Source organism: Salmo salar, chromosome ssa10 (assembly GCF_905237065.1).
Source record: "Salmo salar chromosome ssa10, Ssal_v3.1, whole genome shotgun sequence".
Lineage (NCBI taxonomy): Eukaryota > Metazoa > Chordata > Actinopteri > Salmoniformes > Salmonidae > Salmo > Salmo salar.
The window spans coordinates 74,986,280-75,002,777 of record NC_059451.1 but is presented as its reverse complement, the minus strand read 5'-3'; the positions used below and the strand labels follow the sequence as shown (position 1 = coordinate 75,002,777).

The 16,498-nt window shown below is 44.0% G+C and overlaps 1 protein-coding gene across 3 annotated transcripts in view; it reads right to left on the bottom strand.

The window, feature by feature from the left end:
• Positions 1-16,498, bottom strand: part of LOC106561058 (DENN domain-containing protein 5B) — a 49,801-nt gene that overhangs the window by 7,110 nt on the left and 26,193 nt on the right. For all 3 annotated transcript variants that reach the window (XR_006756994.1, XM_014124664.2, XM_045688087.1), the window contains exons 16-19: positions 16,320-16,438; positions 15,769-15,965; positions 15,402-15,484; positions 364-490 (exon numbers count right to left, since the gene is read on the bottom strand). Coding sequence is in view for 2 of the 3 variants with exons in the window: in XM_014124664.2 (XP_013980139.2) it covers positions 364-490; positions 15,402-15,484; positions 15,769-15,965; positions 16,320-16,438 (526 nt within the window). In the remaining variant the exon portion in view is untranslated. The remainder of the gene's footprint in view (positions 1-363; positions 491-15,401; positions 15,485-15,768; positions 15,966-16,319; positions 16,439-16,498) is intronic.

Here is a 16,498-nt window from a genome sequence, read left to right as displayed (position 1 = left end):
ATTAGAAGGACAGGGTTCATAGAAAAATAATTACTATTCCTACACTAGAATTCTAGTAATTTTATTTCTATTGCAAGGATGACCCTTGGATAACTATGGAATAAGGATCTGAGCTAAGGAGTCGGCCAAATTGAGAAGTCGTTCTATGATTTCAGTAAGTGTAAGTACTGTTCTAGAAAAGAACTGTTTGAAGGCAAAGATGAGGCTGTTTACTGTACTGGATGAATCATGCTGTGTTGCACTAACAATGAATAATGTAAAAGTGAACTTGTACTAACCAGCCACTAGATTGAGACAAGTTATATGGACTGACATTACTACAATCCACATAGTCTGTCCACGTGCACACACACACCCACTTACCCACAAAGTCCCATATGAACACACTCCTTTGGAATAAGCGGGAGGACTTGAAGCCATGTAGGAGGAACTGTTCCAGGGAGCGCACCAGCCCCTCCTCTCCACACAGCAGAGCAGTCAGGTTCCCCCTCTGAGGAGAGGAGAGGTCTTGCGTTCAGAAACGTTTGGGCATATCATCACAGAAATTGGAACGCAGGTTTAGTAAGCCAGATGTCCACCACAATGATGACATTAGATGCATGAGTTCAATGGTATGAGAGTAGCCAATTTTCACATCCCATAAAGTGTCCTTGCAAATGAGGCACTATTGACTTGCCTATGGTGTTGTACAATTGTCGGGCTGGAGTGTGGAGGAGTTGAATTATGGTTGCCAAGGTGACAAACCCCAACACAGGGCAATAGTATTTAGTACACTTCATTTCCAGAGGGCTTTCAAAGTACCACGCTTCAGCTTTCCCTTCAGGTTCCAACAGCGTATTGAGAATTAAAACAACCAAATCCAAAGCACTTGCTGTGACACAATCACCTAAAGCGGTGTGTTTTTATACATTATAATTAAATGGATTTTAAAGGCACTTTCTTTCCAATTTTCTTTCATTTACAATTCACTGAGGGTCTGTGTAAATCTGCAGGGCTCCTCAGCTTCTGCGGTGCCAAGGAAAGGGTAATTTATTCAAGCTGATTGATAGAGGAGTTGTCCTGGCGGCAGGGGTTAAGTGTCATCCAATTAAAATGTTATTAAGGTGAGCCACAGGCCCCATAGTAGCAATACTACCGTGATTCACCAACAGTCTCTACAGGGCTTGGTGTTTAAAGGGGAGATCAAGCGTCTCAGAAAAGGTCCTAGGAATCCTGTTAAAACCCGTTTTAGGACAACAACAAAAAACCTCTTGGCTCAGAGTACGTTTTCAGGATGATATTAAAACGCTGCTCAGAGAAAATCTGATCCAGGAGTAAAATCAACCCATAAAAGTTGAACTGGGCTCGTAATCAGGGCAGTTGGAGGTACGTAAAGGAAAGATTGTGGTGACGTTGTTGCCAATCATGGGGAATAACCAATCGTGAGTAGGAATTGCCAGCTGTGAACTCTGTAGCACGCTACAGAAAACCAAGGTGAACCAAATGTTGCAATGGTAAAACATTTAACGGCCTATAATTTTCACCTGACATGAACACTTTGCCTAATCTTTTTTTTTTTAATAATGCGATGGGCCTATTGCACTGAATCATACAGTATTGCCTGTCTATGGAGCAGGACCCACTGACTCTCTGCCAATCATCAAGACACCTGCTGGTAACCTAACTGGTTAGGACAGCTCGAGCTCTCCTGAATATCTGTTGAATAGGTAGGACTCTTACGACTAAAAGGGCTTCATGAATAGCTTTTATTTTTAGCCATAAGAGTAGGAGTAAAACGTCTACTCTCAGACTTATGACCAATTCTCTACCCTGAGACACTGTGGATACGGCTCCAGTGCAGGCTTTTAAAGGGGAGGTCAGAGCAGACCATAGACTAGAGAGAAAAAAAGCCAGTCTGCCTTATAACTGTGAGAGATTCTGCCTTGCAGAGTGAAGGTCAAGAAACACGAACACACTAGGGTTGGGCGGTATCCAGATGATCATACAGTTCCTGTACCATACCGGGGTATACGGTATTACCCGCAGTGGACACAAGCGATTTCTTTCCAAACATAAAAAAACACACAGAACAATTTAGGCAGCAGCGATCTTAATCCAGGAGGAGGTTGATTGTCTCTGTTGTAACCAAGAAGCTTGATCTTGCAAACGAGCCACTTACCTAGCAAGTTAGCAAACAAAATGCATAGCTGGAGCCCTGGGGGGGCTCATTTATAAACATTGCATACGTACAACATATACCCCAAAACGTGTATGCCAGTTTTCATTAAAAAGTTCGAATTTATAAGAACTAAACATGAGAATGTGCTTTTCTCCCCGCAAACTTTAGACCATGCCTACGCACAGCCAAGAAGCTAAAAATACACACTAAACAGTATCCTGTTAGGCTTAAGCCTATGTATAGCATACACGTGGTGTTGTTAAAATAGTGCTATACAAATAAAATGCATAATTATTTTGTATTATTCTTATTGTCACTTATTATTTTAGTTATTTTTACATTATAGGTTAAATATAATTTGTCACTGGGGCCTATGGCTATTCTTTATAGGCTAATCAATTCACACTCATTAACATTTAACATTGATGCATTTCACTGCACTGGTGCAAGAAATTACTCAAAATTGCCTCTGTTTATATAAATATACCCATGTGTGTTCTAGACTAGCCGCATCCAAAGACCAGGGCTGCGTTGGCAATCTTGGCACGGTTATTCTCCGCGAGCGTCTTTTGAGACGAGCAGATTTCTTTTGCCCACAATGATGACTGGCTTATGAGCCAATACAGGTTCCCCAGAGCCATTCTGTTGGACCGATGTGCTGAATTTGGGTAAATGCTTGCATGGCCTACACGCCGCAATCAGGCAATACCTGTCCATGTACAGATTTTGACCACTGTTGGGTTCCTAGCCACAGGGACCTTTCAGAGGGAATAGTGTGACAGATCGGGCATATCACAGCCCTCCCTCAGCCGCGTAATGCCAAGTGTTGGATGGCATCATTCGTCTGAGGTACATACTGTTCCCCTACACAGCCAGTGAACAGGAAAACAAACTGCAATATGTAGCAATGGAAGGTTTTCCAAATTGTGATCGGGGCGATCGACTGCCCTCGTGTTGCAATAATGGCAACAGTGAGAACAAGTTTGCGTATGTGAACTGGAAAAACTTCCACTCCATCAATGTGCAAGTGATTTGTGATCTACAAATGACATTCACCAATGTTGTTGACCATTGGCCCGGTTCAAGTCACGACTCGTTCATCCAGATGAACAGCAGTGTGGGCAACAGACTATATATAAGCTAAATACAGTTTAGCTTATATAAGTCAGAAGTTGACATACACTTAGGTTGGAGTCATTAAAACTCGTTTTTCAACCACTCCACGAATTTCTTGTTAACAAACTATAGTTTTGGCAAGTCGGTTAGGACATCTACTTTGTGCATGACACAAGTAATTTTTCCAACAATTGTTTACGTACAAGTTATTTCACTTATAATTCACTGTATCACAATTCCAGTGAGTCAGAAGTTTACATGCACTAAGTTGACTGTGCATATAAACAGCTTGGGAAATTCCAGAAAATGATGTCATGGCTTTAGAAGCTTCTGATAGGCTAATTGACATAATTTGAGTCAATTGGAGGTGTACGTGTGGATGTATTTCAAGGTCTACCTTCAAACTCAGTGCCTCTTTGCTTGACATCATGGGAAAATCAAAAGAAATCAGCCAAGACCTCAGAAAGAAAATTCCAACACCTTGAAATACATTGTAGACCTCCACAAGTGTGGTTCATCCTTGGGAGCAATTTCCAAATGCCTGAAGGTACCACGTTCATCTGTACAAACAATAGTACGCAAGTATAAACACCATGGGACCACGCAGCCGTCATACCGCTCAGGAAGAAGACGCATTCTGTCTCCTAGAGATGAACGTACTTTGGTGCGAAAAATGAAAATCAATCCCAGAACAACAGCAAAGGACCTTGTGAAGATGCTGGAGGAAACAGGTACAAAAGTATCTATATCCACAGTAAAACGAGTTCTATATCAACATAACCTGAAAGGCCGCTCAGCAAGGAAGAAGCCACTGCTCCAAAACCGCCATAAAAAAGCCAGACTCCGGTTTGCAACTGCACATGGGGACAAAGACTGTACTTTTTGGAAAAATGTCCTCTGGTCTGATGAAACAAAAATACAACTGTTTGGCCATAATGACCATCGTTATGTTTGGAGGAAAAAGGGGGAGGCTTGCAAGCCGAAGAACACCATCCCAACCGGGAAGCACGGGGGTAGCAGCATCATGTTGTGGGGTTTCTTTACTGCAGGAGGGACTGATGAACTTCACAAAATAGATGGCATCATGAGGAATTTAAAATTATGTGGATATATTCAAGACATCAGTCAGGAAGTTAAAGCTTGGTCGCAAATGGGTCTTCCAAATGAACAATGACCCCAAGCATACTTCCAAAGTTGTGGCAAAATGGCTTAAGGACAACAAAATCAAGGTATTGGAGTGGCCATTACAAAGCCCTGACCTCAAGCCTATAGACAATTTGTGGACAGAACTGAAAAAGCGTGTGCGAGCAAGGAGGCCTACAAACCTGACTCAGTTACACCAGCTCTGTCAGGAGGAATGGGCCAAAATTCACCCAACTTATTGTGGGAAGCTTGTGGATGGCTACCCAAAACGTTTGACCCAAGTTAAACAATTTAAAGGCAATGCTACCAAATACTAATTGAGTGTATGTAAACTTCTGACCCACTGGGAATGTGATGAAAGAAATTAAAGCTGAAATAAATCACTCTGCTATTATTCTGACATTTCACATTCTTAAAATAAAGTGGTGATCCTAACTGACCTAAGACAGGGAATTTTTACTAGGATTAAATGTCAGGAATTGTGAACAACCGAGTTTAAATGTATTTGGCTAAGGTGTATGTAAACTTCCAACATCAACTGTAGTTACCAGGCCTAATTATGAAATAATCACAATTATTTCCCCTGCATCATGTAAAGGTTTTTCCTTCCTCCCAGGTAATAGGGCATATCCCCTTAATCCCTGGCTGATCACCAACCCCCAGGGCGCACAAGAGAGGCGCGTCAATGAGCTCCACTGTCTCATCCACTCCCTTGTGGAGCGCACAATAGGTGCACTAAAAGGGAGATGGCTGTGCCTTGATACACGCGGTGGGAGACACCTGTACAAGCCTGAGAAAGCGTGCAGAATTGTAATGGCTTGCTGTGTGTTGAACAACATGGCTGTGCGCAATTGGGTTCCCATCCTCCCAGAGGACATGAAGACCCAATGAACCTCAGGATAACTACCAACCTCCTAGCAAGAAGCCAAATGCAACCGCAATTCAGTTGCGACTGGGTGTTATGTGCTGTTTTCTGAAGACAATAAATATGGTCATCTTCCTATCGGATCTTGTAGTCATAGCAGATAATATTCTAATTTTTGGTGACTTTAACATTCACATGGAAAAGTCCACAGACCCACTCCAAAAGGCTTTCGGAGCCATCATCGACTCAGTGGGTTTTGCCAACATGTCTCTGGACCTACTCACTGCCACAGTCATACTCTGGACCTAGTTTTGTCCCATGAAATAAATGTTGTGGATCTTAATGTTTTTCCTCATAATCCTGGATTATCAGACCACCATTTTATTGCGTTTGCAACAAATAATCTGCTCAGACCCCAACCAAGGAGCATTAAAAGTCGTGCTATAAATTCTCAGACAACCCAAAGATTCCTTGATGCCCTTCCAGACTCCCTCTGCCTACCCAAGGACGTCAGAGGACAAAAATCAGTTAACCACCTAACCGGGGAACTCAATTTAACCTTGCGCAATACCCTAGATGCAGTTGCACCCTAAAAATTAAAAACATCTGTCATAAGAAACTAGCTCCCTGGTATACAGAAAATACACGAGCTCTGAAGCAGGCTTCCAGAAAATTGGAACGGAAATGGCACCACACCAAACTGGAAGTCTTCCGACTAGCTTGGAAAGACAGTACCGTGCAGTATCGAAGAGCCCTCACTGCTGCTCGATCAACCTATTTTTCCAACTTAATTGAGGAAAATAAGAACAATCCGAAATTTCTTTTTGATACTGTCGCAAAGCTAACTAAAAAGCAGCATTTGCAAATGGAGGATGGCTTTCACTTCAGCAGTAAGAAATTTATGAACATCTTTGAGGAAAAGATCATGATCATTAGAAAGCAAATTACGGACACCACTTTAAATCTGGGTATTCCTCCAAAGCTCCATTGTCCTGAGTCTACACAACTCTGCCAGGACCTAGGATCAAGGGAGATACTAAAGTGTTTTAGTACTATATCTCTTGACACAATGATGAAAATAATCATGGCCTCCAAACCCTCAAGCTGCATACTGGACCCTATTCCAACTAAACTACTGAAAGAGCTGCTTCCTGTGCTTGGCCCTCCTATGTTGAACATAATAAACGGCTCTCTATCCACCGGATGTGTACCAAGCTCACTAAAAGTGGCAGTAATAAAGCCTCTCTTGAAAAAGCCGAATCTTGACCCAGAAATTATAAAAAACTATCGGCCTATATCGAATCTTCCATTCCTCTCAAAATTTTTTGAAAAAGCTGTTGCACAGCAACTTACTGCCTTCCTGAAGACAAACAATGTATACGAAGCGCTTCAGTCTGGTTTTAGACCCCATCATAGCACTGAGACTGCACTTGTGAAGGTGGTAAATGACCTTTTAATGACGTCAGACCGAGGCTCTGCATCTGTCCTCGTGCTCCTAGATCTTAGTGCCGCTTTTGATACCATCGATCACCACATTCTTTTGGAGAGATTGGAAACCCAAATTGGTCTACATGGACAAGTTCTGGCCTGGTTTAGATCTTATCTGTCGGAAAGATATCAGTTTGTCTCTGTGAATGGTTTGTCCTCTGACAAATCAATTGTAAATTTCGGTGTTCCTCAAGGTTCCGTTTTAGGACCACTATTGTTTTCACTATATATTTTACCTCTTGGGGATGTCATTCGAAAACATAATGTTAAATTTCACTGCTATGCGGACGACACACAGCTGTACATTTCAATGAAACATGGTGAAGCCCCAAAATTGCTCTCGCTGGAAGCCTGTGTTTCAGACATAAAGAAGTGGATGGCTGCAAACTTTCTACTTTTAAACTCGGACAAAACAGAGATGCTTGTTCTAGGTCCCAAGAAACAAAGATATCTTCTGTTGAATCTGACAATTAATCTGGATGGTTGTACAGTCGTCTCAAATAAAACTGTGAAGGACCTCGGCGTTACTCTGGACCCTGATCTCTCTTTTGAAGAACATATCAAGACTGTTTCAAGGACAGCTTTTTTCCATCTACGTAACATTGCTAAAATCAGAAACTTTCTGGCCAAAAATGACGCAGAAAAATTAATCCATGCTTTTGTTACTTCTAGGCTGGACTACTGCAATGCTCTACTTTCCGGCTACCCGGATAAAGCACTAAACAAACTTCAGTTAGTGCTAAATACGGCTGCTAGAATCCTGACTAGAACCAAAAAATTTGATCATATTACTCCAGTGCTAGCCTCCCTACACAGGCTTCCTGTTAAGGCAAGGGCTGATTTCAAGGTTCTACTGCTAACCTACAAAGCATTACATGGGCTTGCTCCTACCTATCTTTCCGATTTGGTCCTGCCGTACATACCTACACGTACGCTACGGTCACAAGACGCAGGCCTCCTAATTGTCCCTAGAATTTCTAAGCAAACGGCTGGAGGTAGGGCTTTCTCCTATAGAGCTCAATTTTTATGGAATGGTCTGCCTACCAATGTGAGAGACGCAGACTCAGTCTCAACCTTTAAGTCTTTACTGAAGACTTATCTCTTCAGTAGGTCCTATGATTAAGTATAGTCTGGCCCAGGAGTGTGAAGGTGAACGGAAAGGCTGGAGCAACGAACCGCCCTTGCTGTCTCTGCCTTGCCGGTTCCCCTCTTTCCACTGGGATTCTCTGCCTCTAACCCTATTACAGGGGCTGAGTCACTGGCTTACTGGTGTTCTTCCATGCCGTCCATGGGAGGGGTGCGTCACTTGAGTGGGTTGAGTCACTGACGTGGTCTTCCTGTCTGATTTGGCGCCCCCCCTTGGGTTGTGCCATGGCGGAGATCGTTGTGGGCTATACTCGGCCTTGTCTTAGGACGGTAAGTTGGTGGTTGGAGACATCCATCTAATGGTGTGGGGGCTTTGCTTTGGCAAAGTGGGTGGGGTTATATCCTGCCTGTTTGGCCCTGTCCGGGGGTATCATCGGATGGGGCCACAGTGTCTTCTGATCCCTCCTGTCTCAGCCTCCAGTATTTATGCTGCAGTAGTTTATGTGTCGGGGGGCTAGGGTCAGTCTGTTACATCTGGAGTATTTCTCTTGTCTTATCCGGTGTCCTGTGTGAATTTAAATATGCTCTCTCTAATTCTCTCTTTTTCTGTCTTTCTCTCGGAGGACCTGAGCCCTAGGACCATGCCTCAGGACTACCTGGCATGATGACTCCTTGCTGTCCCCAGTCCACCTGGCCGTGCTGCTGCTCCAGTTTCAACTGTTCTGCCTGCGGCTATGGAACCCTGACCTGTTCACCGGACGTGCTTGTTGCACCCTCAACAACTACTATGATTATTATTATTTGACCATGCTGGTCATTTATGAACATTTTAACATCTTGACCATGTTCTGTTATAATATCCACCCTGCACAGCCAGAAGAGGACTGGCCACCCCTCATAGCCTGGTTCCTCTCTAGGTTTCTTCCTAGGTTTTTGGCCTTTCTAGGGAGTTTTTCCTAGGGAGTTTTTCCTAGCCACCGTGCTTCTTTCACATGCATTGCTTGCTGTTTGGGGTTTTAGGCTGGGTTTCTGTACAGCACTTTGAGATATCAGCTGATGTACGAAGGGCTATATAAATAAATTTGATTTGATTTGATTTATCCCTTTAGCCAGGTAAAAACTGCTCTTCCTTTCTTATTATCAGCCAAACCATTGGAGTTATAGCTAGATTTACTTAATTCACCGGTTACCATGATGGGTTACATTTTGAGATACTTATCACTGTCCTTACCACCATTTTGAAATACGTATCCATACTAACTCTAAGTAGACCTCCAGTTGTCCTCCAATACCCCTCCCACAAAAAAACAAGACATAAAAATAGAACCATAAATCCCTCTCCTTTCCCCTTTAGTTTAGTTCATTTATTAATTCGACCATTTAAAAAAAACAAGCACACATAAAACTTGAAACCGCCATACATGCACATGAATAAAATCATCGAGGTTAACACACAATAAAGTCTGGGACTTATTTCCATTGTGGTCCTCTTGAGACAAGATGGCTAGACTAGATCGAACACAGTATGGCAGTAGATTCTTCCAGCATGAATCTGTCCTACACTGTTGCACAGTTGAGAGTGTGACCTTATTGGTGATTCCCCTTAATGCAGATTGGTCAGTGCAATACAAATACAATATATATATAGTCTTTGCCAGACTTAAATGCGCTCTAGAAAAGCACAAATGTGACCCGTTTCAGGAAGCTAGGCGTATGTCGCACGTCACTACTTCACAGGAGAGGCCTTTGAACTTGAACTCAATGTGTTTTTTTGGCAGAAATGCCTATTGGAACATGTGAACTTTCATGTGCCTTAATAACAGACTTGTATGCCATCTGTAAATACAAATACAATTATTAAAATTATGAGCCTAGTTGGTTTAGCCACAGAAAAAGACAGGAACTTTCCCTCTAGCCATGATTGGCTGAGATAATGGATAGGCTGGACATGCCGAGAGATGAGTTCGGATTGGTCTGCCATGTAGTATACTTCTGTCTATAACATGAGCTGCTCAGTATGTGTAGATACTTGCTACTGTGGCATTTTTTAAAGATCTAACATTAGCCATGGAAAACGGCAAAAGTGTTGATACTACTCTCAACAACATTGCTGCCCTGAATTTAGCAGGCACTATCGACAAAGATCAGTGGGAAAAAGTTGTGATGGACTACTTTCTGCACACGATCAGTGTGAACCGGAGTGATTTGACACAACGCGGGCCAAACAAGCTGTACAAACAAAACGTACACGACACAGAATGCCTTACTTAGTAATAGGGGTTCCAGTCTGCCGTAAAGCGATCATCCATGTATACGGGTAAGAGTCTAGCTACATTTTCAGTTATTATACGTTTCTAATTTTGTCAAAGTTGTTTTCATTGCAAGTTAAAGCATACTGTTAGCTAGCTAGGGAACGTTAGCTTGCTGGCTCGCTAGCTTGCGTTACATGTATGATCTGTGTAATAATATTATTAGTATCTAAAAAATCTTTTGCATTGCTAGTTATATCCTAATGTTAGCTAGCTAGTTAACATTGAATGTAGTTGGTTAGCTTTAGGTACCTGCAGATTCATACTACAGCATTTCATGCACAGTGGCTAGCTATGAAAATCTGTTGGTATTGCTAGTAGTATGGGTTGGGATTATGGTTCCTTCTTTAGCTAGCTAGCTTCACCATCGGGCAGTCTGGCAGTCCGACGGATGAATCTGGGTATGCGGAAGCCAGGAGAACGCTACCTGCCCCAATGCATAGCTAGCTAGCTACATGTCTAAACAAAAAGACTCCACTTCACTAGATGATTACATGACCCATTAACTTAGCCAGGTGTGTCTGGGGGTGATTACAGCCATCTATTGTATTTCATGAACATGTGTAAATGTCTAGACAACAGTGACCCATCCACTTAACTAGATGTGGCTGGTGGGTGGTTATAGCATTTCTTTCACATGACCCATCAATTTAGACAAGTGTGTCTGGGTAAGCGTCATCTAATAATTATAAAATATTTTTTATCTGGACACTTTCTATTTTTGATAGTGCTACTACGCAAATGTGCAAAGTCAGATTAGGATATAGGCCAAGGACTAGATAAAGTGTATTTTTACCTGGAGTTATTCGTTATTGTAGGCTACTACTTTCACCCTTTTCAGTCTTGAAATCTTTGGTTGTTTACTACACTACCTTATTCACTCTGTTTAGCACATGTGAATCCTTAAAGAGATGGGTGGGACTAAGGCTTCAGAGGGTGTGAACGATGCTGAATAGGTGTCGACAAAGGAGAGCTCTCCAGTAGGCATACCAAAACATTCAAGGGACATTTTTCTCAAAAGTGGAGTTTCAAATTAATCAACTTTCAAAGCAGAACTACTTTCCCATTGTTCCTCAACTGCAGGTTATGATATACCATTTTGTAGTGTGAAAAATTGTCTGTCCTCAGTTGCAACACTCACTACAGAGTTCCAAACTGACTCTGGAAGGAACGTCAGCACAATAACTGTTCGTCAGGATCTTCATGAAATGGGTTTCCATGGCTGAGCAGCTCCACACAAGCCTAAGATCACCATGCGCAATGCCAAGCGTCGGCTGGAGTGGTGTAAAGCTCACCGCCATTGGACTCTAACAGTGGAAACGTGTTCTCTGGAGGGATGAATCACGCTTCACCATCTGGCAGTCCGACGGATGAATCTGGGTATGCGGAAGCCAGGAGAACGCTACCTGCCCCAATGCATAGTGCCAACTGGTGGAGGAGGAATAATGGTCTGGGGAGATTTTTCATAGTTCGGGCTAGGCCCCTTAGTTCCAAGTGAAGGAAAATCTTAACACTACAGAAACAAAAATCTCTCTGGTAAGAAGAAGGGCGGGGGTGTATGCCTTATGATTAACGACTCATGGTGTAATCATAACAACATACAGGAACTCAAGTCCTATTGTTCACCTGACCTAGAATTCCTTGCAATCAAATGCCGACCGAATTATCTACCAAGCAGACACCTCGACGGCCCTGCTGACAGAAATTTACTGGACTCTATGTAAACTAGAAACCATATATGCTGAGGCTGCATTTATTGTAGCTGGGGATTTTAACAAAGCTAATTTTAGAACAAGGCTTCCTAAATTCTATCAGCATATCAAATGCGCGACACACGCTTGTAGTATTCTGGATCATTGCTACTCTAACATCCGCGATGCATACAAAGCCCTCCCTCCCTCCCCTCCCTTCGGCAAATCTGACCAGGACTCCATTTTGTTTCTCCCAGCCTATAGACTGAAACTAAAACAGGAAACGCCCGTGCTCAGGTCTGTTCAACACTGGTCTGACCAATCAGATTCCACGCTTCAAGACTGCTTCGATCACGTGGACTGGGAAATGTTCCGGGTAGACTCAGACAACAACATTGACGTATACGCTGACTCTGTGAGCAAGTTTATTAGCAAAGTGCATCAGTGATGTTGTACACACTGTGACTACTAAAACCTTCTCTCACCAGAAACCATGGATTGATGGCAGCATTCGTCAGCAAAACAAAGCGTGAACCACCGCTTTTAATCATGGCAAGGCGACTGGAAACATGACCGAATACAAACAATGTAGCTACTCCCTCCGTAAGGCAATCAAACAAGCAAAGCGTCAGTATAGAGACAAAGTAGAGTCGCAATTCAACGGCTGAAACACGAGACATATGTGGCAGGGTCTACACCCAATCACAGATTACAAAAAGAAAACCAGCCCTGTCGCAGACATCGACGTCTTGCTCCCAGACAAATTAAACAAGTTCTTTGCTCGCTTTAAGGACTATACAGTGCCACTGACACGGCCCGCTACCAAAGCCTGTGGGCTCTCCTTCACCATGGCCAACGTGAGTAAAACATTTAAACGTGTAAACCCTCGCAAGGCTGCCGGCCCAGATGTAATCCCGAGTCGTGTCCTCAGAGCATGCGCTGGTGTGTTTATGGACATAATCAATCCCTATCCCAGTCTGCTGTGCCCACATGCTTGTTCCTGTTCCCAAGAAAGCAAAGGTAACTGAACTTAATGACTATCGTCCCGTAGCACTCACTTCTGTCATTATGAAGTTCTTTGAGAGACTAGTCAAGGATCATATCACCTCCACCCTACCTGATACCCTAGACCCACTCCAATTTGCTTACCACCCCAATAGGTCCACAGACAACGCAATCGCCATCACACTGCACACTGCCCTATCCCATCTGGACAAGAGGAATACCTATGTAAGAATGCTGTTCATTGACTACAGCTCAGCATTTAACACCATAGTACCCTCCAAACTCGTCATTAAGCTCAAGATCCTGGGTCTCGACCCCACCCTATGCCACTGCGTCCTGGACTTTCTGACGGGCTGCCCCCCAGGTGGTGAGGGTAGGAAACAACATCTCCACCCTGCTGATCCTCAACAGTGGGGCCCTACAAGGCTGAATTCTCAGCCCCCTCCTGTACTCCCTGTTCACCCATGCCTGCGTGGCCATGCACGCCTCCAACTCAATCAGCAAGTTTGCAGATGACACTACAGTGGTAGGTTTGATTACCAACAACGACGAGATGGCCTACAGGGAGGAGGTGAGGGCCCTCGGAGTGTGGTGTCAGGAAAATAACCTCTCACTCAACATCAACAAAACAAAGGAGATGATCGTGGACTTCAGGAAACAGCAGAGGGAGCATCCCCCCATCCACACCGACGGGACAGTAGTGGAGAAGGTGGAAAGTTAAGTTCCTCAGCGTACACATCACAGACAAACTGAAATGGTCCACCCACACAGACAACGTGGTGAAGGAGGCGCTGTCACCTCTTCAGGAGGCTGAAGAAATTTGGCTTGTCACCTAAAACACTCACAAACTTTTACAGCTGCACAATCGAGAGCGTCCTGTTGGGCTGTATCACCGCCTGGTACGGCAACTGCTCCGCCCACAACCGCAAGGCTCTCCAGAGGGTAGTGCGGTCTGCACAATGCATCACCGGGGGCAAACTACCTGCCCTCCAGGACTCCGACAGCACTCGATGTCACAGGAAGGCCAAAAAGATGATTCCATTCCAGACATTACAATGAGCCCGTCGTCCTATAGCTCTTCCCACCAGCCTCCACTAATCCAGGGGATTTCAGACTGGTACAGAGCCATTTATTTGGAGGGGGGGGGGAAGGGGAGTTGCGAGGGCATTTTCTGTTAAACCTTACTAATGCTTGTGTAAGAAAATATCCTTCTTTAAGTCTAGGCATTGGGCTTGAGATTGTTTCTTTAACAAACTCATACAAGGTAAAAAAGTGTGAGTGCGCATTAATAGAGGCCTGTTCTAATTGTGTTGTGTGTGTGCAGAAGGAATGATGTCTGGGCGCTCAGCCAAGAATGACAGAAACTAACTGGTTCCTCTCAGCTTAACTGGAGACAGAGTAAAGTGTTACATTCTACACACCAATGACAGAGTTGTTGTTTTGTTTGGAGCCTGTTCCTGGGTTAAAGGTTCATGTTTTGTGTGTGTTTAGGGGTAGGACATACATCATTTGGGCTGACAGTCAAAGGCGCTTGCTTTCCCAATTTGGGGGAACCGTTGAGCTGCTGTTAGAGGAAGTATGTCTGGAGTGACTTCCTGTCACTTTGGCACCTATTGTCCTCACTCAGTTGCGACAGAAGGAGGCAACCTTTTCACCCAGTCGTCGCTCCCCACACACACATAGATAGGGTCACGTGTTTTTGCAGATGCTTGCATGAGATAGCTTGACTATATAAGGCTTCTGTACTCTTTGTGTGCAGGCTCTCGCTCCATTTCACCTGCGTGGGTGGTGCGACCAGCCTCCTTATTGTAATACGTTTTTAATAAAAGTAATACCTTGATTGATTATTGACTGTCACGTCCTGACCATTGAGTGCTCTTATTTTCTATGGTAGAGTAGGTCAGGGCGTGACTGGGGGGTTTTATCTAGTTTAATTTTTCTTTGTTGGGTTTTTTGTATGATTCCAATTAGAGGCAGCTGGTCATCGTTGTCTCTAATTGGGGATCATATTTAAGTAGTTGTTTTTCCCACCTGTGTTTGTGGGAGATTATTTTGAGTTAGTGCATGTTGCACCTCTGTCGTCACAGTTTGTGTTTTGTTTATAGTTTGTTTGGCTAAGTTTCACTATATAATAAAGATGTGGAACGATACGCACACTGCGCCTTGGTCTGTTCCTACACACAGACGTGACAATTGACTTTGCCTCTCCTCATTATTAGTTAAAAGGTAGAATTTCCACCACAAGAGTACGGTATTGAAAATCATACTATAGGTACTTCTAAATTCCCCAAGCCTAGCGCACACATGCCGGCCTGTGCAGACCAGCGCACACACACACACACACACACACACACACACACACACACACACACACACACACACACACACACACACACACACACACACACACACACACACACACACACACACACACACACACACACTCTCTCTTCTCATCAGAGATTAGACCTCTCTGCTGTGCTCTCTCTATTTTCTGTTTTTGGAATGTCTCTCACACACACCTACACACCCACCCATACCTCCTGCTCTGCTTTGTGGAAGTGCTTGACGAGGTTGTTTACTGCCTCCCTCATTTCCTCCTGCACCTGGACAGAAGACAGTCCTGAATGAAGGAGAGAGAGAGCGAGGATAATGGAGAAGAGATGGCGGGATTGAGAGGAGGAAGAGACGTGAAGATGGACAATGGCATGAAAGACAATAAGGAGAGCATTAAAAGTAAGGTATAGCAATGTGTGACTTAAAAAAAATGTTGGCATATTTTACTCATGACAATAGAAAGAAAATATTATGGTTGACTGTTTATATAAAAAGTGTAATATCTGTTTTTGACTGTCGTTTTAACAATTATAGGTGCAAACTGTGTGTGTGTCTGTCCCCCATACATACTGTTGTTACTGTTGCTGCGCCCCAGTGACCCCAGACCCCCCATGTGTCCACTCTGAGGGGGCGAACTCTGCTCCGGGGGCGTCCCCGTCCACCTCCCAGACTCCTCCTCTCCTCTGGGCGACACCAGCTGACCAATCAGCACCCTCTCCAGGCTGCCGTCACCCACACCCTTCCCCAGCCAGCGGCCACACGGGAACCTGGGAGGAGAGCGTGGATGTAGATAGATAATGGGGTCAGAGGTTAGATGTGAAATAGGGCAAGCGAGAAGTCATTTGGGATTGGGCAATTCAGAATTTTGAAGGAGAGTCACATTCATTGGGCACCAAACAAAACGGGAGGGACGACCTGAACTTGTCTAATAATAAACACTCATTTTCCTGTTGCAGAACGTTTTAAAACGTTTTCCGTTGCATGCCCTAATGAACATGACCTAGGTGAGTGCAGAAATTAAAGCAACACTTTTCCGACTAACTTGGTCAAAAAGATGTGGAGTTCGTTGCAGGTTTGACACACAACCAAAACAGTGTATCCATACAGTATGTGTGCGTTACCTGTAGGTGTGTCCAGTGATCTCGTTGTGCACAATCACACAGTCCACCAGACACTTAGACAGTAGGCCAGAGTTCTCCTGCCCCAACTGCAGGGTGCTCAGTCTGCCCAGGTTCTGGCACTGACACAGAAACAGACAGAGAGACCAAAGTGAGAACTGTGCGTGTGTGTGTGTGTGTGT